This window comes from Clarias gariepinus, chromosome 3 (genome assembly GCF_024256425.1).
Source record: "Clarias gariepinus isolate MV-2021 ecotype Netherlands chromosome 3, CGAR_prim_01v2, whole genome shotgun sequence".
NCBI classification, from domain to species: domain Eukaryota; kingdom Metazoa; phylum Chordata; class Actinopteri; order Siluriformes; family Clariidae; genus Clarias; species Clarias gariepinus.
Genome location: NC_071102.1, coordinates 18028944 through 18053233, shown reverse-complemented (window position 1 = coordinate 18053233; position 24290 = coordinate 18028944). Strand labels below are relative to the sequence as shown.

General features: G+C 37.8%; 4 protein-coding genes across 4 annotated transcripts; 2 read left to right on the top strand and 2 right to left on the bottom strand.

Annotated features, from left to right (window-relative positions):
* Positions 1 to 685: 685 nt before the first annotated feature.
* Positions 686 to 1447, bottom strand: LOC128518853 (hemoglobin subunit beta-like). Its single transcript, XM_053492196.1, has 3 exons — positions 1327 to 1447; positions 999 to 1221; positions 686 to 817 (listed from the first exon to the last, which is right to left on the bottom strand). Exons 1-3 carry the CDS (start codon positions 1416 to 1418, stop codon positions 689 to 691), a joined length of 444 nt encoding a protein of 147 aa, XP_053348171.1. The 5' UTR covers positions 1419 to 1447; the 3' UTR covers positions 686 to 688.
* LOC128518862 (hemoglobin subunit alpha-like) lies at positions 783 to 3581 on the top strand. The gene is made up of 4 exons (XM_053492204.1): positions 783 to 859; positions 2815 to 2944; positions 3035 to 3242; positions 3343 to 3581. Exons 1-4 carry the CDS (start codon positions 844 to 846, stop codon positions 3469 to 3471), a joined length of 483 nt encoding a protein of 160 aa, XP_053348179.1. The 5' UTR covers positions 783 to 843; the 3' UTR covers positions 3472 to 3581.
* A 13370-nt stretch (positions 3582 to 16951) lies between these two features.
* Positions 16952 to 17833, bottom strand: LOC128518856 (hemoglobin subunit beta-like). The gene is made up of 3 exons (XM_053492199.1): positions 17687 to 17833; positions 17359 to 17581; positions 16952 to 17177 (listed from the first exon to the last, which is right to left on the bottom strand). Exons 1-3 carry the CDS (start codon positions 17776 to 17778, stop codon positions 17049 to 17051), a joined length of 444 nt encoding a protein of 147 aa, XP_053348174.1. The 5' UTR covers positions 17779 to 17833; the 3' UTR covers positions 16952 to 17048.
* On the top strand, positions 17146 to 23865 carry LOC128518863 (hemoglobin subunit alpha-like). The gene is made up of 4 exons (XM_053492205.1): positions 17146 to 17219; positions 23101 to 23230; positions 23321 to 23528; positions 23627 to 23865. The coding sequence occupies exons 1-4, from the start codon at positions 17204 to 17206 to the stop codon at positions 23753 to 23755; spliced, it is 483 nt and encodes a 160-aa protein (XP_053348180.1). The 5' UTR covers positions 17146 to 17203; the 3' UTR covers positions 23756 to 23865.
* Positions 23866 to 24290: the final 425 nt, after the last annotated feature.

The following is a 24290-nucleotide window of genomic DNA, read 5'->3' as shown; positions in this document are numbered from 1 at the left end:
GATAGTCTTCAGCCCTCCTGACTAAGTGGTAGTAGTAGCCTTAATGTGGGAGCCCTCTAGTGACGAGGAGGAAATGAACACGACTAAATTAGGGAGAATATTAAATAAAAAAATATAATAATAATTCAAGTACTTTGTAACGCATTACACCCAACACTAGTGATGAAAATGAAAATCTTTAGTCTTTAAGTTTTCAAAAACGCGGTTACAAAATGTGTTTTAAGAGTTAGAACAAGATATGTACAACTGTATAAAATCTTAATCTTACATTCACTAAATAGTGATTATTTGATGTAATAGATCAAAACAATATTTGTATAAACAATATTTACTCTAATGGTTAGAGTCTAACACTAAACCTGTTTACTAAAGTCTCCAGGTAAAATCTAGACTTTACTTATCATATAAATTGATATTTTGTATTATGTTTGTTAGGAGTTTAAATGGAAGTTGGGAGTTTAAAATTTTATTTAGGAGTTAGAAAAATGTTTGTTAAAATACCACATAGCAATTCAATTTAAGTTTTTTTGCATAGAAATAAACATGGCCTGTCATGTTATTTAATTGAAAACACAATTCTGAAATTCTATTGGTTATTTTATGTGGACATTTATTCGCATTTACATGTACAGGGTCAGTTTTAAAACTGAAATGGTTTGTTGGTTTTCTGTCAAAACACAATCAGCATTTAATGGTACTGTTTTCCGAGTGCGGAGACTACGACAGCCAGGAACTTCTGCAGAGCTGCCTGCACTTCAGCTGTGAAGCCAGCACCCAGGGTCGAGGCAACTACAATGGTGATGCAGTCAGCCAGCAGCTAGAGGAGGAAACAGGGGAAACACAATGAACACAAGTTCAGGTAGAAAACAGATGATTCGTGTAAACTACTATAAGTGTAAACTGCCAGTGGATTAAAATATATAAAGAAATTAGGACAAATAAAGAAATTTAAGGGTAAATCAGGTTATAAATAAGTCTTAAGTCAAATTATGACGCACCCTGAAGTTATCGGGATCCACATGCAGTTTTTCAGAGTGCAGCACACTCAGTTCAGCGTAAGTGCCCTTAATGTTGTCCAGGTTCTTCACAGCTTTCTCCAGACCACGCATTACAGTCAAGCCGTGGGCAGCAACATTGGGATTTCCTGCGATGGCAGCGGCGTTATACAGGTTTCCAAATTTACTGAAATACCTCTGGGTCCATGGGTACACGACCAGACATCTGAGAAGCGTTGAAAAGAATAAATACAATTTTATTAAATATTCTCAAGACATTTACCTGATTATTTATTTGGTTCTAGTTATAGATATTTATGCATAAATGTACCTTGTCAGTGCCTGGAGACCAGCAGACTCGTAATCGATCTTGGAAAAGATGTCCTGGATGGTAGTGCGCTCGAAATCTGTCCATGCAACCATGTTGACTTTTGGGGTTTCAGAATGTTCTGCTGAAGTCTGAGTTCTGTCATTTCTGTCTTTTTATGCCACTTATATATGCGTCTGACCCTGCCTTCCCGGACCCGGCCACAATGGGTGTGTTCAGTCTCACAGTCTGGACGGTTCTGATTAGATGTGACCAGATCATTTTATCTTTCAGATAAGTCGGTTGTCATGGTGCCTGGTCCTCCTTGTGCTTTCAGATTGTAGTTACTGGTTTTATTATTATTATTATTAATGCCATCATTTGTAGTCAGTGGTTTTAAATAACGTTAAACAACATCCAAAAACATAGGAAGACCATGCAATATATCTTTAGAGGTTGCGCCCATGGAAACCTGTTAAATGTGTTTAAACTAAAATACCAACATTGTCTTGGCAGCCTTTTACAAGACCCCCTTTAGTGTAATTGTTAAAGCAGATATAGCCTATTGTGTTTGACTGGTAAATCATTACTTTTCCACATTTTGATACATCGTATGGGGTGTGAAAAAGCAAAGAATGTAAATAAATAATGAAAAAAGTAAACTATTTACATATAAAATAATTTTATGGTGCAATTACTAAAAACACTATTTTATACTTATGGCAACAAAAAAAGTTCACTCAAATTTTTTTTAAATAAAAATACTGGTCACTGAAATTACCTTAGAAAGCCAAAGTTAGGGCTACATGTGAAATTAACAAACAAACAAACTACTACTACAACTAATAATGATGATGATGATGATGATAATGATGATGATAAGATAAGATAACCCAGCAAACATTTGGACGTTTAATGACCGTTCAAATGCCGTCCCTCCGACACGTCCCGTCATGGATGAAAAATAACCTGTTTGACGTCATCTGATTTAAAACAGCTGTCATAAACGGTCATCAATCGTCCAGTTTTTGTTTCGAGGGTATATATTAAACAACACTTAGCTAAAAGGTTGTAAAAAAAAGTAACAGCTATACATGGAACCCCAGACATCTGTAGACATGTACAAACGTATCTGAATGCATTTTTAGGAAATGTTCTATGTCAAATATTTTTACCAATTAATGCCATCCTACCACAACTGTTTTTGGCCAGGGACTCAAGGTTGCCGCCAGACCAATGTTTGCTGGGTACTGACTTTCATTAATTTCATGAAATTTCTTCTTGTATTATAAAACAATTTTAAACAGCAGGTAAAATGACCAAAATGACGGGGCAATTTATCAGGTTGTTTCCTATCAGGCGTGGACATTATCTATGACAAGCAGCAGAAGCCTTGTCTAATCTTGTCATATGTAACATTAGTCCAAGTTGCTACGATATTGAGGTGGGTCGGGGGTGTGCCCGGTCTGAGTCCTTGTATAAAAGGGAGATTTTGTTGTGTTTTTGAGGCAGTTCACAGAAGTCTTCTCCAAAACCACTCTGTAACCATGAGTCTCTCTGCTAAGGACAAAGACGCCATCAAGGCCTTCTGGGCTAAGATCGCCCCAAAGGCTGAAGAAATCGGTAGTGAAGCTCTGTACAGGTAGGTGCCTGAGTAACTCTTCTTATTTAGTATTCATTTTAATTCTTTTCCCAGTACCGAGGGCTAACTTTATGCAATGTGTCTACGCAGGATGCTGACTGTTTACCCCCAGACCAAGAACTATTTTTCCCATTGGAACGACTTGAGCTATGGCTCTGTCCAAGTGAAGAAGCATGGAAAGGTTATTATGTCTGGAGTGGGAGAGGCTGTCAGCAAAATCGATGACCTGACCAGTGCGTTGGTCAGCCTGAGCGAGCTGCATGCTTACCAGCTGCGTGTTGACCCGGCCAACTTCAAGGCAAATACATTTTAATCCTACTTTATTTTGCTCTTTAATGTTTAAATCTTTTTTTTTTCATGCTTGTTAATTACTGGTGTTCTTTCACTTTACGTTGTAGATCCTGTCCCACAATTTGCTCGTGGTTCTGGCCATGCTGTTCCCCACTGACTTCACTCCTGAGATACATGTGGCTATGGATAAGTTTTTCATTGCCGTGTCCCTGGCTCTCTCCGAGAAGTACAGATAAGACGCTCTGCAAGCAACAGAACTGACACACCCACATGCACAATATGTCTTTTTCAAATAGTAAATGTACATGTTTTATCTAAATAAAAGCCAAAATTCATATTCATATTATATGAATGTTTTATGTGTTATTTTATGAAGGTTAAATGAATGTTTAATACACACATCTGACATAAAAATAGGTGTTAATATTTTACTATGGTTTACATTTAACATAAAGCTTCAACATAACCAGAAGCTGACTGGCAAAAAAAAAATACAAAAATCAATCCGGAAATTTACTGTCAAAAATATCTGGTCTTTTTTTTTTTAAATTGTGCATACTGTTTGTTTGTGTGTGTGTGTGTGTGTGTGTGTGTGTGCGCGCGTGTACAGAAAACAAAAATTAATTTAGAGTTAAATTAATGTTGTGCTCACCTGGCAACGAATCTGAAACATTCTCTTGTTCACCTCTTCAGCAAGCCAGTCAGCCGATGCATTTTTTTTATTATATACTGTAGCGTTTTTTAAAAAGCAATTAAATCATCTACACTCACCTAAAGGATTATTGGGAGCACCATACCAATACGGTGTTTGACCCCCTTTCACCTTCAGAACTGCCCTAATTCTACGTGGCATCGATTCAACAAGGTGCTGAAAGCATTCTTTAGAAATGTTGGCCCATATTGATAGGATAGCATCTTGCAGTTGATGGAGATTTGTGGGATGCACATCCAGGGCACGAAGCTCCCGTTCCACCACATCCCAAGGATGCTCTATTGGGTTGAGATCTGGTGACTGTGGAGGCCATTTTAGTACAGTGAACTCATTGTCATGTTCAGGAAACTAATTTGAAATGATTCGAGCTTTGTGACATTTTGTATTATCCTGCTGGAAGTAGCCATCAGAGGATGGGTACATGGTGGTCATAAAGGGATGGACATGGTCAGAAACAATGCTCAGGTAGCCCATGGCATTTAAACGATGCCCAATTGGCACTAAGGGGCCTAAAGTGTGCCAAGAAAACATCCCCCACACCATTACACCACCACCACCAGCCTGCACAGTGGTAACAAGACATGATGGATCCATGTTCTCATTCTGTTTACGCCAAATTCTGACTCTACCATTTGAATGTCTCAACAGAAATTGAGACTCATCAGACCAGGCAACATTTTTCCAGACTTCAACTGTTAAATTTTGGTGATTGTAGCCTTTTTTTCCTATTTGTAGTGGAGATGAGTGGTATCCGGTGGGGTCTTCTGCTGTTGTAGCCCATCCGCCTAAAGGTTGTGCATGTTGTGGCTTCACAAATGCTTTGCTGCATACCTCTGTTGTAACGAGTGGTTATTTTATTCAAAGTTGCTCTTCTATCAGCTCGAATCAGTCGGCCCATTCTCCTCTGACCTCTAGCAACAACAAGGCATTTTCGCCCACAGGACTGCCGCATACTGGATGTTTTTCCCTTTTCACACCATTCTTTGTAAACCCTAGAAATGGTTGTGCGTGAAAATCCCAGTAACTGAGCAGATTGTGAAATACTCAGTCCGGCCCGTCTGGCACCAACAACCATGCCACGCTCAAAATTGCTTAAATCACCTTTCTTTCCCATTCTGACATTTAGTTTGGAGTTCAGGAGATTGTTTTAACCAGGACCACACCCCTAAATGCATTAAAGCAACTGCCATGTGATTGGTTGATTAGATAATTGCATTAATGAGAAATTGAACAGGTGTTCCTTATAATCCTTGAGCGAGTGTACAACAACAGTAAACTTAAACATTTATATAAAATCATAAACTTATAAGTTTGATAGCTTGTCTGTAACAACTCGCTCTAATTGACTGTCTCTGCGTCCCTACACCGTGCAATCAATATGCATACAATACATTGTTATGTTCGCATTAAGGTGCTTGTATTTTGGGGGAAAAAAAATTGTGTATTGGAAAACCAATTAAATGAAACTACTGCTGAACTGGAGCTTGTTAAAATTCAATTGTGGGATTTGACAGGAGCATAAGATTAATTAAGATATGTAGATAGGTAAGTTGATAAAGACTAAACTCCGTTATAAAATTGTTTTGTAATAGATAAATGTTTTATTTTAAAATCTAGTTCATTTATTTAAAAAAAAAAAAAAACACCAGTTGTATTATTGTACAGTACACCCAGTTGTCCCTAGTTGATCAACATAGATAACCTTTTACAAATGTGTACACCCTAACGAATTTTCTAAAATTAAACTGGCAAATGGCAAATGTCATTACCAATAAATAACTAAAATGTAATATTGCAAAATGCAGAATCCTTTTTTTAAATAATAAAGTAAAGCAATGGGAAGCAGTGATTTCTGTCTACATTTATTATTTAAGGCCAAACCTATATTTCATTATACATTTATGACTGAATGTTCAACATTTTCTCATGGCCAACCCAATTAAGCCTACAATACAGTACATGTAAAGTAGATTCTTATAAATATATAATTTCCCACAATTTCCTCCCACACACGCTCCAAGCCGGCAAATGTTTAAGGGTGTGTTAGTGTGTTGGAAAAATGTACAGTGCATCGCCAGGCCTCAGTGTCAAGTCAGCAAAAACCCCTTTACCAAGCACCATTCATCCAGAACTTTTGGTGCAGTAGCACACCACCTACTTTGTCAAATGAAGAAGAAGACCAAGAAGAAGAAGAAGACAAAAACGTATGGTGAAGGTGGGTTTTAGTTTTTTGCGTCAAATTTAAAATTAATGCATAGTTATTATTGATAAAAAAGCATGTTGTAAAAGAATATAAAGAAATAAATATATTGAATCAAATTTAATATATTATGAAGTATATTGTTGAATATAAAATTACATACATTAAGATATACATTTAAGTATATTTCTCAATATATGAATGTTTATATCATTTTTTATGATTAATTATTAGTTATTACCAGTAGATCAAAACACTAAATCATTGAATATGTTGACAGTTAATATACAGAGAAATATATTTTCTTTCCGCAAGGGAAGTGTTGCTGTAATACTCCCGGTGATAAAGTTTTTAAAGATACTGTTGTCATCCAATACAATCCTGTGGCATTCCTATTTTTGTGATGTTTCTTTTCATGTTACAGTAATATTAGCTAGGTCTTTAGGTGTGCCAGCAGCAGTGGAGGGGTATTCCAGGACTCGCAGGATCTATATTCTGTATAATACAATATACTACAGTGTCAAAAAATAGATATAAATAGAATAAAAATATATAGAAAAACTAAAAAACTACTGACTGTACAGAAAGGTGCAGAATTCTCTCCTTTTTGTCTTGTACATGTAGGTTATTGCACACAGGATAGATATTGCACACAATATTTGATATTGCATATAGAGTAGTAATAATATAGCACACCGGATAGTATTGCACAATGTATCAGGGCATAATAAAGTTCTATTGATTATGCTGTCATGACACCTGCTGAATGAAGGGGGAGGAGTAATAGAGTTTAATCGCCACATGTATATATGACATCCTTTGGCGTTCAGTTTTAGACTTTGGTAGTCTCAGTCTGTGGCTAAACGTGCTTCTGTATGACATCAGTAACTCAACTTTAGACTTAAATGGTGATTATTTTGCATGTTCTCTAGTGGAGTTTGGTGTTCCACAGGGTTCAGTTTTAGGCCCACTGCTTTTTTCCCTTTACATGCTTCTTCTGGTCAATATAATCCGTAAGCATGGTATTAGTTTTCACTGTTATGCTGACGACACAGTTATATGTCTCAGCAAAACCTGATTAGATAAACCAGATTACTAAAGTTGAGCAATGTGTGCAAGACATAAGAAATTGGATGCTAATTAACTTGCTTCTGCTTAATCCCGATAAGACAGAAGTTCTAGTCACAGGACCGCATACAGCTAGAAGTAAGATTTCACATCACTCTGTAACTTTAGATGTCCTTTCTGTTCCATCAAGTGAAACAGTAAAAGACCTCGGTGTGATTATAGATTCCAGCCTTTCATTTGAAGCTCATGTAGATAATATTACCAGGATAGCATTTTTTCACCTCAGAAATATTGCCAAGATAAGAAATATATTGTCGCTAAACGATGCAGAAAAACTAGTTCATGCTTTTATCACCTCTAGGTTGGACAATTGTAATGCCCTACTGTCTGGTTGTTCAACTAGGTGCATAAACAAGCTTCAGCTTCCTGTAAAATTTCGTACTGATTTAAAAATACTACTTTTTACACATAAAGCATCAAATGGTCTCGCACCGCAGTATCTGAGTGAACTGCTAGTGTCTTACGATCCGCCACGCCTACTTCGATCAAAGGATGCAGGCTGCCTATCAGTACCGCGTATTATAAAAACTACAGCTGGGGGCAGAGCTTTTTCTTACAAAGCCCCAAAGGTATGGAATAGTCTTTCAAATAGTGTTCGGGACTCAGACTCAGTCTCAGTGTTTAAGTCCAGGCTAAAAACCTATTCATTTAATCAAGCATTTTTATAATTACATTTGCCTAAGGTAAAGGAGCAGATCTAGGAGACTCATGGACGTAGAGTATTATGGTGAACTGGTATGTTTAGATGCTGTCCTCCCCACTCTCATTGATCACTTAGGTTTGCTGACGGTGAGGTGATTGGTTGCTTTACATCCCAGGGAGCCCTCATGTCTGTAGCCTGTCATAGTTACGGTAGTCCTGCCGGAGTCTCTGCTTGCACTCTACAGTAAATATACATTTATATTATACATTATTTGATTGTGACCAGATCTAACTGTTATCTCCTCTCTTCTGCTCTCCCTCCTGCTCTTTCTCTTCCCTATCTCCCCCTCTCTCTCTCTTTCCCTCTCTCTGTCGAGCTATACATGTCGTTCCCGAGCTGCCAGTGATCCAGACTCCCTCTGCCCTCCTGACCCATCCTGGTGCCCCGCATCTGGTTGGTGATCTCGTCACATGGATGCCCCGTGTGTCTCTTTGGGATGCGTCTCGTGTCTCGGTATGGTTCTTTCTACCTAGAAGACGGTTCTGGCCTCAACTGGTGTTGGCAGCTGTTTCTCTGAGGACTTGACTGTTCAATAGTTCAGGACTGGAACTTTATACAAGTCTACTGAGTTTTCAATAACTAACTGGACTCCTTATTAAAATCAATTAACATCAACTGTTATGCTGAACTGCCTGCCAACTAACACATAGTATGAATGCAGATCAATTCTTGCTCTCTGTTTCACCCAAATGAGGATGGATTCCCTGTTGAGTCTAGTTTCTCTCAAGGTTTCTTTCTATTACCATCTCAGGTTGCCACTGTCACCCTCGGCTTGCTCACCAGGGACTATCTGACCATTTTGATTCATACACATTCAAATTTCATACAAACTTAAATAATTGTTTTGATTGTGTAAAGCTGCTTTGGGACAATGCCAATTTTTAAAAGCGCTATACAAATAAAATTGAATTGAATTGAATTGAGTGTAGGGGATGTGATGTATTGTCCACAGAATGACCACAGAATGAAAGAACATCTGAAGAATGGTTCTGGATACATTAAAGGACCTAACTCTCCGGAGAAAGTACAGGTGACTCTGACCTTATTTGGACACAGCATCGATGTTCTTTGACCAGTCCAGTATATTGTCAGTGTGAACACTTACAGTAGGTATTTGTAGCTATCCACAACGTCCACCTCACTGCCCATGATGTTTATGGAGTTAGGGATAGTCCTCTGCTTCCTAAAATCTACCACCAGCTCTTCAGTTTTTGAAACATTGAGCTGCAGGTGATTTAGTCCACACCACTCCACAAAACTGTCGACCACACTCCTGTACTCAGTCTCTTGACCTCTCCTGATACAGCCCACTACAACAGAATCATCTAAGAACTTCTGCAGATGGCAAGACTGTGAGCAATGTCTGAAGTCTGAGGTTTAGAGTGTAAACAGAAAGGGAGATAGGACTGGCCCTTGAGGGGCCCCTGTGCTGCTCACAGTAGTGTCTGAAGTTGTGCAGCCTCACATATTGTGGACGACCTGTTAGATAGTTCGTAATCCAGGTCACAAGGGAAACATCCATCCACATGTCCAGTAGCTTATTACTAAGTAGCTCAGGTCTAATTGTGTTGAACACACTGGAGAAATAAAAAACATGACTCTCACAAGGTTACCTGACTCTAGGTATGTATATAGTCTGATAGATGATGGCATCCTCCACACCAGGGGTCTCCAAATCCAGTCCTGGAGGGCCAGTGTCCAACACTTGATAGTTCAGGACTAGAGTTTCTTACAGTTTACGTGAGCCTCCAATAACAAACTGGACTCCATACAAACTTAAACACATCAACTGTTAAACTAAACTTCCAGCCTCCTAACACTCGGTATAACTGCAGATTAGTCCCTGCTATTCGTTATCACAAATAAATTTGGAGAACTGGTGCCAGAGGAGCAATCTCCTACTAAATGTCAGTAAGACAAAGGAGTTGATAGTGGACTTCAGTACAAAGCAGTAGAGGAACTACCACACCCTCGTCAGTGTCTCTACCACTTAAGGCGCTTGAGAAACTTTAGACTGCTTTCCAGGGTGCTTGGGAACTTTTACTCCTGCACAATAGAGAGCATCCTGACGGAAAACATCACGGTTCGGGAACAGCACCATGCAGGACAGATGAGCTCTTCAGAGGGTAGTGAGATCAGCCAAGTGCATCATCTGCACTGAGCTCCCTGACCTGCACTCAATCTACAGCAAGTAGAGCTGGACCAAGGCTACGAAGATGGTGAAGGACCTCAGCCATCCCAAAAATGGACTGTTTTCTCTGTTGCAGAAAAGTGCTTCTGCTCCCTGAAAGCCAACACAGACAATACGGGTTTTTCAATCAGAACTCCACACAGGGCTAAACCATTTTTGCACATTGCACATTTATGGGCATTTGCATTCACTCTGGACATTTATGGACATTATGTACACTTATGGACATTGCACATCTACACATCCATGCATATTTGCACACTGCCCGGATATTTGTATTTAAATTCTATTTTACTTCCACAACTAAAGTTTTCTATATTTTCTATATTTGTCCAGTTTTTCTTATATTTTATATTTTATTCTTATCCTTTATAGCTATATTTTCTATACCTAAAGTATTTTATTTTTTATTTTATTCCATATTTTTTTCTCATTGATAATTTTAAATGTGACTATGTATGTAACAAAAACAAATGAATTTGAAATAAGGATGGATTTTGTTGAGTCTGGTGCCTTCTCAGGGAATTTTACCTTCAGCGCCATCTCCCTCGGCTTTAGGGACAATCTCATCATTTTTGATTCTTACAAATTGTCTCAAATTTTACATTTGCCTAATTTTTTTCCAAATTTTCTAATGTTGGTTTGCAACAATGACCATGCTCATTTCCATGTTCATTCGCTTTTCCACCTTGTAAGTCGCACTTTGATATGGGGTGTAGAGGGGTGTGTTTTTAATATTCTGTGCCAGAGGCCAGCTATACTGTATTTTATAAGGTGCGTTTGTAGCACACACAAATAATAACCCAAATTTACTAAATGTAATCTTAAATGTAATTTTGGGTAAATTACTAGTAATCTTCACTAAAGTTGTGTGTGGAAAGTCTGTTGGCATATTTTATAATATAGTATAGTTGTCAGAAGAAGCAACTGGGGTATGTTTAATGTCTAAAGTCTTAATATGTCTTCTGTTTTTGTGTGTTAAAAAAAAAACAGTTTGTGTTATGTTCACCCAGTAGTTGATTTATTCTTTGGCGAACTTTTTTTTTCTAACACGATCATGCTCAGAGCACTCTCCGAGTATTTTATGGTAAGTTAATGTGAATTTTTAATTCTCTTTTAGAAAGTTCTGCTAGAAGCAAGCATGCTTTATTGTTCAAATTAAATGCTTTGACATGAGGGTGTGGGGTTAATGTTTTTTTCTCATTCTGCTTTTTATTATTCAAAAAATAAGTGCGTCATTATTAAGTCATAGTTTAAAACGAGCTATATCTGCATCCAATATAATGAGAATGATATCTGCAAAATATGTAGATGACTAGAAAATTGTTCCACGTTTTGTGCCTTGGGGATGAGACACAAGGGCGAACTAACATACCTTTCCCATTGTTGGAGGTAATGCTATTGATACAGACTTAAAGACAGTTGATGTTTGTTTGACGTTGATTTTTGTTAACTACACAAAGAAGTGTCTTCTCATTTGCTTATATTGTTTTACAGACTGTTTATGTTACATTTATTTTATATTTAACAAATGGTCACCTTGAGATTATATGGTGGGTCTGTCTGACATTTTTGTCAAAATTAAGTTATTTGTTTAGTTTTTATTCTGTGTACAATCTATTTACATTATTTGAAGTTGTGTACATTTTTATGAATAAATACAAAATGGAATGTTTCAACCCAGCAAGAGTGTCAGTTTAACCCACTGGTTGGGTCATATGAACAACCCTGAATTTTGGGTAAAATGGTTATGGTTGAGTTGTTTTTTAATCCAGCATTTTTTAGACTAACAACATTGCACATCACACTTTAAATTTCCAGCTTTAGACTCATCAGTAACGCAGTAAAACAATATACCTGTATTAATATTGTAATAATTACAATATTATATACATAGATTACTGTATTAATTGTGAAATATTTACCAGTGATATTGTTTCATATTTAATGTGCAATAAGGTATTCAAAAGTTTAGTGTGCAATATTTTTCCCTTTTAATTTTTATTTAATTTTATTTTATTTTATTTTTATTTTTATTTTATTATCTTATTTATTACTTTTTCCTTTCTACTGGATAACAACTGTGAGCAGCTGTAACCAGGAATAAGCAATTTCCCTTTGGGATAAATAAAGTTCTTTGAAACTGAATCTTGAATTTGAATCTTAAATCAACCTATCTGCTACTAATTTTATTCCTCTTTCAGGATAAATCCTACTTTTTTTCCTTTTCTATCCACACCATGGTAAAACAACCCTGCTTCTAAGCTTCTAGACTTGCTACCTTTCCACCTGGTTTCCTGCACACACAGTATATCCACCTTCCTTCTCTGCATCATGCACCCTAAAAAAATACTGGGTTAAAAACAACCCAGTTTGGTTTGTTTTTAACCCAGCTGCTAAGTAAATATTAGACCAACTACATGCTTTCATTTAACCCAGCAAAATGAGATAAATATTCAATCTAAATGCTGGGTCATATTTACCTATAATGCTGGGTTGTTGGGTTGATTCTACCTCACAAATAGGTTATTATTATTTTTATGTTTTACAGTGAATCTGTAAAAAAAAAAAAAAAAAAAAAACTAAACAGATATACTAGTCTATTACAAAAAAACTTACAAACCATACATATATGCAATAAACAACATACTATTAAACGTTCATAGAAAAAGCATTTTTTTAAAAGCACAAGAGCAGATAATCAACAGTAACATCATTACTATACTATTACTCACAAGGGCAGAATGGAGTAATTGCACAAATAGGTTGAGACAGCATTTACAGAGCAGGATCTCTCTGTGACTTCAGATATCTTTTCTGCAGAACAAAACCATCCAGGCCTGGTCTCATTTTAACATACAAACACTGTCTATGCCTTTTCAAGTAGGCCTCGCTATTTCATAGCAACATTACAAAAAGTCCTATACAGGAGCACACTGCTTTGGATGGTTAATGTAAAATTTAAATGCCTTGAAGCACACATCAACCGCCCCAAGTAGTGTGCATTTCTCCAGAGCCTGTCCCACAAGAATGACAAATGCCTGAAAGCAGCGCTGGTCATTATCTCCCAACGTCAGGATGTACAGTAGGGGTACGGCCTTGACACTTCAGCCTGCTGGAGGTATTCCACCATGTTGGTTCCAACCTTAGAAAGAAAAATGGAAGAAAGTAAAAAATTTGTTGAATAGCAAAGATTAAACTGAATAAGACTATCAATTTAGTGTGTAATAGGATAGGATTAATACTAAATGAAAAATGACAAAAGCTAGGGTATAAGCAGGCCTGGACCGACCATAGGGCATACCAGGCAATGCCTGGTGGGCCGACGCACATTTTTGGGCCGGGGCTGTCAGTCATAATTTAATATTCTTAAAAAAGTTTATTAGGCCAATTTATTTATAACCTCAACGGTAGAGTATCTGAAATACGAATCGCAGCCCATTGGTTGACTGTCTTAAAGGACAATGAGCTAGTCCAATGAAATTTCAGGCCACGCCCTGCCTTCATCCTGGCCAGCCCTCAACTCCCCGTGACAACATCTGCAATTTAGAGTTCGACCGAAGGTTGAGATGAGTCCGTCTATAACAATGGATAAACCAGAAAAAGAGAGAAAAGGGGGGTGCAGAAAAGCTGCAAGAGAAAAGACACAAAAGCCTACAAGTGTAAGCAGCAAAATGTGCGAAAATCATTTTATGTGCAGATTTTTTTTTTTACCAAGGTTATTTGCTTCCATGCAGGTTACTGTGGTTTAATGTTTGAAACAAAACAGTGAGCGCATATATCCTTTGATGTGTCATATGCCTCAGCATATTGTTTAAATAATCATGGTGGGCCGCTATGGGCAAAAATGCCAGGGCCGTTTTTTGGTCCCAGTCCAGCTCTACTCTTAACTTGGTTCGAATCAGTGAGTGTAACCTTCTTCACTCTCGCTACCAAACATCACTTTTCACATCACAAACATCACAATTCAGCCTTAGCATGAACCAGAGCACATTCAACAAATCACACACACTTAACTCACACAACATGGCCGGAGCCACTAACCCAAACACCCTTCCCCAACAGGGTGAACACATTGACAACCCCCGCAATGCATGATGGTCGTCAGCCGCCGCCCCACCCACGCCACGATATATAGAATTTCATTCAATATATTAGGAATCCATACAATATACCTGGAATCCATTCAATATATATAGAGTTTCATTCTATATATTCAGACTTTTCATTCGATTCTCTCATGAATATTTTTCTAAATGGCTTGCCATATATATACCAGCCTGCTACAAATATGTTTACAGATATGTTGTCATACTTAAATAAAGCAAGCACCTAACCACTGAATATCATGTGGCCTAAAATGAAACTGATCCCCAATTTAGTGTTATAATGCGTTCCTTCTCTTCTAAGTAGGCTTTGGAAGTTGGAGCACGGCCTACTGTATGACAAATGAGTCATAGGTCCCAAAAAGACATACAGTGCATTGCTCAAGTATTCATACCCCTTAAATGTTTCCTCTTTTGGTCATGTTTCAACCACAAATGTAAATGTATTTCTTTAGGATTCTATAATTCAATTTTATTCAATTCAATTTTATTTGTATAGCGCTTTTAACAATTGTCATTGTCACAAAGCAGCTTTACACAATCAAAATAATTATTTAAGTTTGCATGGAATGTGAATGTATATGAATCAGAATGGTCAGATAGTCCCTGGTGAGCAAGCCGAGAGCGACAGTGGCAAGGAAAAACTCCCTGAGATAGTAATAGGAAGAAACCTTGAGAGGAACCAGACTTAACAGAGAACCCATCCTCATTTGGGTGAAACAGGAAGCAGGAATTGATCTGCATTCATACTGTGTGTTAGGTGGCAGGCAGTTCAGCATAACAGTTGATGTTGATTGATGTTAATATGGAGTCCAGGTAGTTATTTGAGGCTCAGGTAGACTTGTAGGAAAAACAGTCTTGAACTATCGAGCAACTGCAGCCAAGTCAAGTCCTCAGAGAAACAGCTGTCAACAACAGTCGAGGCCAGAACCGTCTTCATGGTAGAGTGAAACCATCAACAGACACCAAATAACTTTCTTTTCGTTATTCTGATAATTATTCTAATGATGGAGGTTTTGTTTTAGACATGAGCATTGTTTGAAACTTATCCTTACGTAACCAATATATCTCAAATTATTACTAAATTTTAAATATTTTTGCCTCTTGCATATATTCCTTGATTATTATCTACCTGCTTAAATATTTATTTATCGTTATAATTGAAAAAAGTCGCCGTACACTTCTACTGGTAAAGAAAGGATCTCATCATTGAAATCAATTTGTAGTTACATAAGAATTTTGGTTAGATTTTTAATATACTTTTTTTACTTTGACACTAAACGTTACAGAGTCGTTCGAGGTTGACCCCCCCAAGTGTCTGAATCGTCCCTCCGCGTCAGTGTCCCTGTGCTCATGCGTCAGGTTAGGAATGTTATCTGTTCAGACTAATGTTGGATACAGGTCAAATTAAATATGATCAGTCTAAGTAAATTCAAAAATGGCTCACTTTTACTTGCAGTGTGACCGTAACCTATGAGTTCTAAATAGCTGAAAATACAAAAAGTGAAAACAATTTACATAGGATATAGAAAATGTTACAGCATCATAAATATTACAAATCAACACAAATTATTATATTCAGGTAGTTTATTGACCAAACAAATAAAAAAAGATTTCACTTCAATTTATCTAAAACAGGAACCTACGGTATTTGAATTTGTATTATGAACAGTGTTACTTTTCTAAGCAACTACTGTAATTACATTACAATATTACTGTCATTAAAAAGTAATCAGTTACATTACAGCATTACTTTTTGATGCATGTATGTCATGCATGTCATCAAAAAAATTATCCAAGTACAGGCCTCCGAGTGGCTTGTCTTATCATCCGGAGATCGCTGGTTCGGTTCCCAGGTAATGCTGTAACCTCTTGCAGGCAGAAGTCTAGAGAGAGCTGACTGGCCAATCAGGGGCGTCTGTGAGCTCGCGCAAGCGGAAGGAGCGGATAGCGCTGTCCTCCGAATGTGTTACGCCGAAAAGATGCGGTCGGCTGGCGTCACGTGATTCGGAAGAAACATGTGATAGTCTTCAGCCCTCCTGACTAAGGGGTAGTAGTAGCCTTAATGTGGGAGCCCTCTATGGACACGACTAAATTAGGGAGAATATTGGGGGAAAATCCCATCCAAAAATAAACATAAAAAAAATAATCCAAGTACTTTGTAACGCATTACACCCAACACTAGTGATGAAAATGAAAATCTTTAGTCTTTAAGTTTTCAAAAACGCGGTTACAAAATGTGTTTCAAGAGTTAGAACAAGATATGTACAACTGTATAAAATCTTACAAATTTTACGTTCACTAAATAGTGATTAGTTGATGTAATAGATCGTATTATTTGATGACTGCATATTTGAAGGTTCAACTGACAAAATATGAAGAAAAGAAAAACTCTTTTTTTCTTATTTGCTCTAATGGTTAGAGTCTAACACTAAACCTGTTTACTAAAGTCTCCAGGTAAAATCTAGACTTTACTTATCATATAAATTGATATTTTGTATTATGTTTGTTAGGAGTTTAAATGGAAGTTGGGAGTTTAAAATTTTATTTAGGAGTTAGAAAAATGTTTGTTATGTTAAAATACCACATAGCAATTCAATTTAAGTTTTTTTGCATAGAAATAAACATGGCCTGTCATGTTATTTAATTGAAAACACAATTCTGAAATTCTATTGGTTATTTTATGTGGACATTTATTTGCATTTACATGTACAGGGTCAGTTTTAAAACTGAAATGGTTTGTTGGTTTTCTCTGTCAAAACACAATCAGCATTTAATGGTACTGTTTTCCGAGTGCGGAGACTACGACAGCCAGGAACTTCTGCAGAGCTGCCTGCACTTCAGCTGTGAAGCCAGCACCCAGGGTCGAGGCAACTACAATGGTGATGCAGTCAGCCAGCAGCTAGAGGAGGAAACAGGGGAAACACAATGAACACAAGTTCAGGTAGAAAACAGATGATTCGTGTAGACTACTATAAGTGTAAACTGTCAGTGGATTAAAATATATAAAGAAATTAGGACAAATAAAGAAATTTAAGTGTAAGTTAGGTTATAAATAAGTCTTAAGTCAAACTAGGACGCACCCTGAAGTTATCGGGATCCACATGCAGTTTTTCAGAGTGCAGCACACTCAGTTCAGCGTAAGTGCCCTTAATGTTGTCCAGGTTCTTCACAGCTTTCTCCAGACCACGCATTACAGTCAAGCCGTGGGCAGCAACCTTGGGATTTCCTGCGATGGCAGCGGCGTTATACAGGTTTCCAAATTTACTGAAATACCTCTGGGTCCATGGGTACACGACCAGACATCTGAGAAGCGTTGAAAAGAATAAATATAATTTTATTAAATATTCTCAAGACATTTACCTGAATATTTATTTTGGTCTAGTTATAGATATTTATGCATGAATGTACCTTGTCAGTGCCTGGAGACCAGCAGACTCGTAATCGATCTTAGAAAAGATGTCCTGGATGGTAGTGCGCTCGAAATCTGTCCATGCAACCATGTTGACTTTTGGGGTTTCAGAATGTTCTGCTGAAGTCTGAGTCCTGTCATTTCTGTCTTTTTATGCCACTTATATATGCGTCTGACCCTGCCTTCCCGGACCCGGCCACAATGGGTGTGTTCAGTCTCACAGTCTGGACGGTTCTGATTAGATGTGACCAGATCATTTTATCTTTCAGATAAGTGGGTTGTCATGGTGCCTGGTCCTCCTTGTGCTTTCAGATTGTAGTTACTGGTTTTATTATTATTATTATTATTATTATTATTATTAATGCCATCATTTGTAGTCAATGGTTTTAAATAACGTTAAACAACATCCAAAAACATAGGAAGACCATGCAATATATCTTTAGAGGTTGCGCCCATGGAAACCTGTTAAATGTGTTTAAACTAAAATACCAACATTGTCTTGGCAGCCTTTTACAAGACCCCCTTTAGTGTAATTGTTAAAGCAGATATAGCCTATTGTGTTTGACTGGTAAATCATTACTTTTCCACATTTTGATCATCGTATGGGGTGTGAAAAAGCAAAGAATGTAAAGAAATAATGAAAAAAGTAAACTATTTACATATAAAATAATTTTATGGTGCAATTACTAAAAACACTATTTTATACTTACGGCAACAAAAAAAGTTCACTCAAATTTTTTTTTAATAAAAATACTGGTCACTGAAATTACCTTAGAAAGCCAAAGTTAGGGCTACATGTGAAATTAACAAACAAACAAACAAACTACTACTACAACTAATAATAATAATAATGATGATGATAATGATGATGATAAGATAAGATAACCCAGCAAACATTTGGACGTTTAATTCAATTCAATTCAATTTTATTTGTATAGCGCTTTTAGCAATTTTCATTGCCGCAAAGCAGCTTTACATAGTCAAAAGAATTATTTAAGTTTGTATGAAATGTGAATTTGTATGAATCAAAATGGTCAGTTTGTCCCTGGTGAGCAAGCCGAGGGCGACAGTGGCAAGGAAAAACTCCCTGAGATGGTAATAGGAAGAAACCTTGAGAGGAACCAGACTCAACAGGGAACCCATCCTCATTTGGGTGAAACAGAAAGAGTAAATGATCTGCATTTATACAGTGTGTAGGGTGGGAGGCAGTTCAGCTATAATAGCTGATGTTAATTGATGTTAATATGGAGTCCAGGTAGTTATTGAAGACCCAGGTAGACTTGTAAGAAGTTCCAGTCATGAACTATCGAACTGTCAAGTCCCCAGAGAAACAGTTGCCAACACCAGTCAAGGCCAGAACCATTTTCTAGGTGGAGAGAATCATTCCCAGACACCAGACGCATCCCAGAGAGACACACGGGGCATCCATGTGACGAGATCTTCAGCCAGAAGCGGGGCACCAGGATGGGTCAGACAGGTCCGGAGGGCAGAGGGAGTCTGGATCACTGGCAGCTCAGGAACGACATGTGTAGCTCGACAGAGAGAGAGAGAAAGAGTGAAAGGGGGGGACAGGAGGAGAGAGGAAAAAGAAAGAGGGGGGGAAAGAGAAGAAGAGGAGAGATGGCAGTTAGGTATGGTCACAGTCACACAATGTATAATGTGAATGTATATTAACTGTAGAGTGCAAGCAGAGACTCCGGCAGGACTAACTATGACAGCATAACTAAAAGGGAGAGCCAGAAGGAAACACAAACATGAGGGCTTCCTGACATGTAAAGCAAACAATCACCTCACCGTCAGCAAACCTGAGTGATCAATGAGAGTGAGGAAGACAGCATCCAAACATACCAGTTCACCATAATACTCTACGTCCATGAGTCCCCCAGATCTGCTCCTTTACCTATGGCAAATCTATTTATAAAAATGCTTGGCTAAATAAATAGGTTTTTAGCCTGGACTTAAACACTGAGACTGTGTCTGAGTCCCGAACACTATTTGGAAGACTATTCCATAACTTTGGGGCTTTATAAGAAAAAGCTCTGCCCCCAGCTGTATTTTTCATAATACGCGGTACTGACAAGCAGCCTGCATCCTTTGATCGAAGTAGGCGTGGCGGATCGTAAGACACTAGCATTTCGCTCAGGTACTGCGGCGCGAGACCATTTAATGCTTTATATGTCAAGAGTAGTATTTTAAAATCAATGCGAAATTTCACAGGGAGCCAATGGAGTGAAGATAAGATAGGGGTGATGTGCTCATATCTTCTGGTTCTGGTGAGGACTCTCGCTGCTGCATTCTGGACTAGCTGAAGCTTATTTATGCATCTAGCTGAACAACCAGACAGTAAGGCATTACAATAGTCCAACCTAGAGGTGATAAAAGCATGAACTAGTTTTTCTGCGTCGTTTGGCGACAATAAATTTCTTATTCTGGCAATATTTCTGAGGTGAAAGAATGCTATCCTGGTAATATTATCTACATGTGCTTCAAATGAAAGGCTGGAATCAATAATCACACCAAGGTCTTTTACTGTTGCATTTGTTCGAACAGAAAGGCCATCTAAAGTTACGGTGTGATCTAAAATTTTACTCCTAGCTGTATGCGGTCCTATGACTAGAACTTCTGTCTTATCCGGATTTAGCAGAAGGAAGTTAATTAGCATCCAATTTCTTATGTCCTGCACACATTGCTCAATTTTAGTAAGCTGTTTTTTCTCATCAGGTTTTGCTGAGACATATAACTGTGTATCGTCAGCATAACAATGAAAACTAATACCATGCTTACGGATTATGTTGCCCAGAGGAAGCATGTAAAGGGAAAAAAGCAGTGGACCTAAAACTGAACCCTGCGGAACGCCAAACTCCACTAGAGAACATGCAGAATAATCACCATTTAAGTCTACATACTGATAACGATGGGTCAGATAGGATCTGAGCCAGGAGAGGGCTGTACCCTTAATTCCCACTACATTTTCTAATCTGTGAAGAAGAATAGCGTGATCAACAGTGTCAAAAGCTGCACTGAGGTCAAGTAATACAAGCATAGTTACACAACCCTGATCAGAGGCCAATAGAATGTCATTTACTACTTTAACGAGCGCTGTCTCTGTACTGTGATGAGGCCTAAATCCTGACTGATACAGTTCATGTATGCCATTTCTATGTATATATGAGCATAGCTGCTCCGCTACTATCTTTTCCAGGATCTTAGAGATAAAGGGGAGGTTTGATATTGGTCTGTAACTGGACAGCTGACAGGGGTCGAGGTCAGGTTTCTTAATTATTGGTTTGATAACTGCTAATTTAAAAGATTTTGGAACATATCCAATGCTGAGTGAAGAATTAATTATTCTCAACAGGGGTTCTATTATTGCTGGTACTATCTGTTTAAGAAAATGTGTCGGTACAGGATCTAATATACAGGTTGATGAATTTGAAGAAGAGATGAGTGAAATTAGTTCATTCTCTTCAAGGGGAGTAAAGTATTCTAGGTTCTGGTCTGACATGGCTAGATTAACATCTGCATCAATTACATTGTTCGGTTTCAAAACCTCAATTTTATGCCTAATATTTACAATTTTATTATTAAAAAAGTTCATGAAGTCCTCACTATTGCATGATGTTGTTGTGGAGATTTCTGCAGTGGTCTTATTTCTGGTTAATTTGGCTACAGCATTAAATAAGAATCTAGGATTATTTTTGTTATTTTCTATAAGAGTGGAGAGATATGTTGATCTAGCTACACTAAGAGCTTTTCTATAGTTCAGGATGCTCTCCTTCCATGCTATTTGAAATACTAGTAATTTAGTTTGACGCCATTTACGTTCTAATTTCCGAGCGGTCTGTTTTAGAGTGCGCGTGTGATCGTTATACCAGGGAGCAAGTTTTTTATCTCTAATAATTTTTCTTTTGACTGGAGCTACATTATCTAGGGTATAGCGAAATGTCGACTCTAAATATTCAGTCGCCTGATCGAGTTCTGTGGGGTCAGACGGTGATCTAATCGTAGTTGGGAACTCTGGGAGATTACTGATAAAACTCTGTTTGGTAGTTGATGTGAATGTACGTTTTATACGGTAGCGCGGCGCTGTGTGTACATTATTATTGTGACACACTTGAATTGAGACAAGATAGTGATCTGAGATAACTTCAGATAGTGGTATTGTGAATAAATTTTTTATACTTAATCCAAATAATATTATTAAATCTAAAGTGTGACCTGCTTTATGAGTGGGTCCTACTACACACTGATTTACTCCTACCGAGTCCAGTATAGACATAAATGCAGTTCTCAGAGGGTCTTCTGGGTTTTCAAAATGAATATTAAAATCTCCAGCAATTAACATTTTGTCTACAGAAACGACTAGGTTTGAGAGGAAATCTGCAAATTCACTAAGAAATTGCGAGTACGGCCCTGGAGGTCTGTAAATGACAATTAGCGGGATCGACTGAGCTGACTTAATATAGTTAAATACACTTATGTTACTATAAAGAATTTCAAATGAATTAAATTTGTGTCCGTGTTTTTGTACAATAGTCAAATTATCATTGTGAATAACTGCGACGCCTCCTCCTCTACCAGTTAACCGAGGCTGGTGTATGTAGCTGTATCCAGGAGGACTCGCTTCATTTAGAGCTACATACTCGTCCTGTTTAATCCAGGTTTCTGTTAAACAGAGTATATCAAACTCCTGATCTGTGATAATTTCATTAACTATAACTGCTTTAGATGCGAGAGATCTAATATTTAACAGTCCTAGCTTCAGATCAGAGGTGCGGGCTGCGCATTCAGTCTGATCCAAGTTTGTGGTCTTTTAATGACCGTTCAAATGCCGTCCCTCCGACACGTCCCGTCATGGATGAAAAATAACCTGTTTGACGTCATCTGATTTAAAACAGCTGTCATAAACGGTCATCAATCGTCCAGTTTTTGTTTCGAGGGTATATATTAAACAACACTTAGCTAAAAGGTTGTAAAAAAAAGTAACAGCTATACATGGAACCCCAGACATCTGTAGACATGTACAAACGTATCTGAATGCATTTTTAGGAAATGTTCTATGTCAAATATTTTTACCAATTAATGCCATCCTACCACAACTGTTTTTGGCCAGGGACTCAAGGTTGCCGCCAGACCAATGTTTGCTGGGTACTGACTTTCATTAATTTCATGAAATTTCTTCTTGTATTATAAAACAATTTTAAACAGCAGGTAAAATGACCAAAATGACGGGGCAATTTATCAGGTTGTTTCCTATCAGGCGTGGACATTATCTATGACAAGCAGCAGAAGCCTTGTCTAATCTTGTCATATGTAACATTAGTCCAAGTTGCTACGATATTGAGGTGGGTCGGGGGTGTGCCCGGTCTGAGTCCTTGTATAAAAGGGAGATTTTGTTGTGTTTTTGAGGCAGTTCACAGAAGTCTTCTCCAAAACCACTCTGTAACCATGAGTCTCTCTGCTAAGGACAAAGACGCCATCAAGGCCTTCTGGGCTAAGATCGCCCCAAAGGCTGAAGAAATCGGTAGTGAAGCTCTGTACAGGTAGGTGCCTGAGTAACTCTTCTTATTTAGTATTCATTTTAATTCTTTTCCCAGTACCGAGGGCTAACTTTATGCAATGTGTCTACGCAGGATGCTGACTGTTTACCCCCAGACCAAGAACTATTTTTCCCATTGGAACGACTTGAGCTATGGCTCTGTCCAAGTGAAGAAGCATGGAAAGGTTATTATGTCTGGAGTGGGAGAGGCTGTCAGCAAAATCGATGACCTGACCAGTGCGTTGGTCAGCCTGAGCGAGCTGCATGCTTACCAGCTGCGTGTTGACCCGGCCAACTTCAAGGCAAATACATTTTAATCCTACTTTATTTTGCTCTTAAATATTTAAATCTTGTTTTTCATGCTTGTTAATTACTGGTGTTCTTTCACTTTACGTTGTAGATCCTGTCCCACAATTTGCTCGTGGTTCTGGCCATGCTGTTCCCCACTGACTTCACTCCTGAGATACATGTGGCTATGGATAAGTTTTTCATTGCCGTGTCCCTGGCTCTCTCCGAGAAGTATAGATAAGACGCTCTGCAAGCAACAGAACTGAGACACCCACATGCACAATATGTCTTTTTCAAATAGTAAATGTACATGTTTTATCTAAATAAAAGCCAAAATTCATATTCATATTATATGAATGTTTTATGTGTTATTTTATGAAGGTTAAATGAATGTTTAATACACACATCTGACATAAAAAATAGGTGTTAATATTTTACTATGGTTTACATTTAACATAAAGCTTCAACATAACCAGAAGCTGACTGGCAAAAAAAAAAATCCAAAAATCAATCCGGAAATTTACTGTCAAAAATATCTGGTCTTTTTTTTTTAATTGTGTATACTGTTTGTTTGTGTGTGTGTGTGTGTGTGTGTGTGTGTGTGCACGCGTGTACAGAAAACAAAAATTAATTTAGAGTTTAATTAATGTTGTGCTCACCTGGCAACGAATCTGAAACATTCTCTTGTTCACCTCTTCAGCAAGCCAGTCAGCCGATGCATTTTTTTATTATATACTGTGTAACGCTCAGGTTTTATTTTAGAGCTAATTACACTA

Excerpts from the sequence above, each read along its gene's own strand:
- LOC128518853 (XM_053492196.1), bottom strand. The coding sequence starts at position 1,418 with ATGGTTGCATGGACAGATTTCGAGCGCACTACCATCCAGGACATCTTT. Across the intron at positions 1,222-1,326 it reads GGTCTCCAGGCACTGACAAG|ATGTCTGGTCGTGTACCCAT; the intron begins GTACATTTATGC and ends AACGCTTCTCAG. Across the intron at positions 818-998 it reads TGGATCCCGATAACTTCAGG|CTGCTGGCTGACTGCATCAC; the intron begins GTGCGTCATAAT and ends TTCCTCCTCTAG.
- LOC128518856 (XM_053492199.1), bottom strand. The coding sequence starts at position 17,778 with ATGGTTGCATGGACAGATTTCGAGCGCACTACCATCCAGGACATCTTT. Across the intron at positions 17,582-17,686 it reads GGTCTCCAGGCACTGACAAG|ATGTCTGGTCGTGTACCCAT; the intron begins GTACATTCATGC and ends AACGCTTCTCAG. Across the intron at positions 17,178-17,358 it reads TGGATCCCGATAACTTCAGG|CTGCTGGCTGACTGCATCAC; the intron begins GTGCGTCCTAGT and ends TTCCTCCTCTAG.
- LOC128518862 (XM_053492204.1), top strand. Across the intron at positions 2,945-3,034 it reads GGTAGTGAAGCTCTGTACAG|GATGCTGACTGTTTACCCCC; the intron begins GTAGGTGCCTGA and ends GTGTCTACGCAG. Across the intron at positions 3,243-3,342 it reads TTGACCCGGCCAACTTCAAG|ATCCTGTCCCACAATTTGCT; the intron begins GCAAATACATTT and ends TTTACGTTGTAG.
- LOC128518863 (XM_053492205.1), top strand. Across the intron at positions 23,231-23,320 it reads GGTAGTGAAGCTCTGTACAG|GATGCTGACTGTTTACCCCC; the intron begins GTAGGTGCCTGA and ends GTGTCTACGCAG. Across the intron at positions 23,529-23,626 it reads TTGACCCGGCCAACTTCAAG|ATCCTGTCCCACAATTTGCT; the intron begins GCAAATACATTT and ends TTTACGTTGTAG.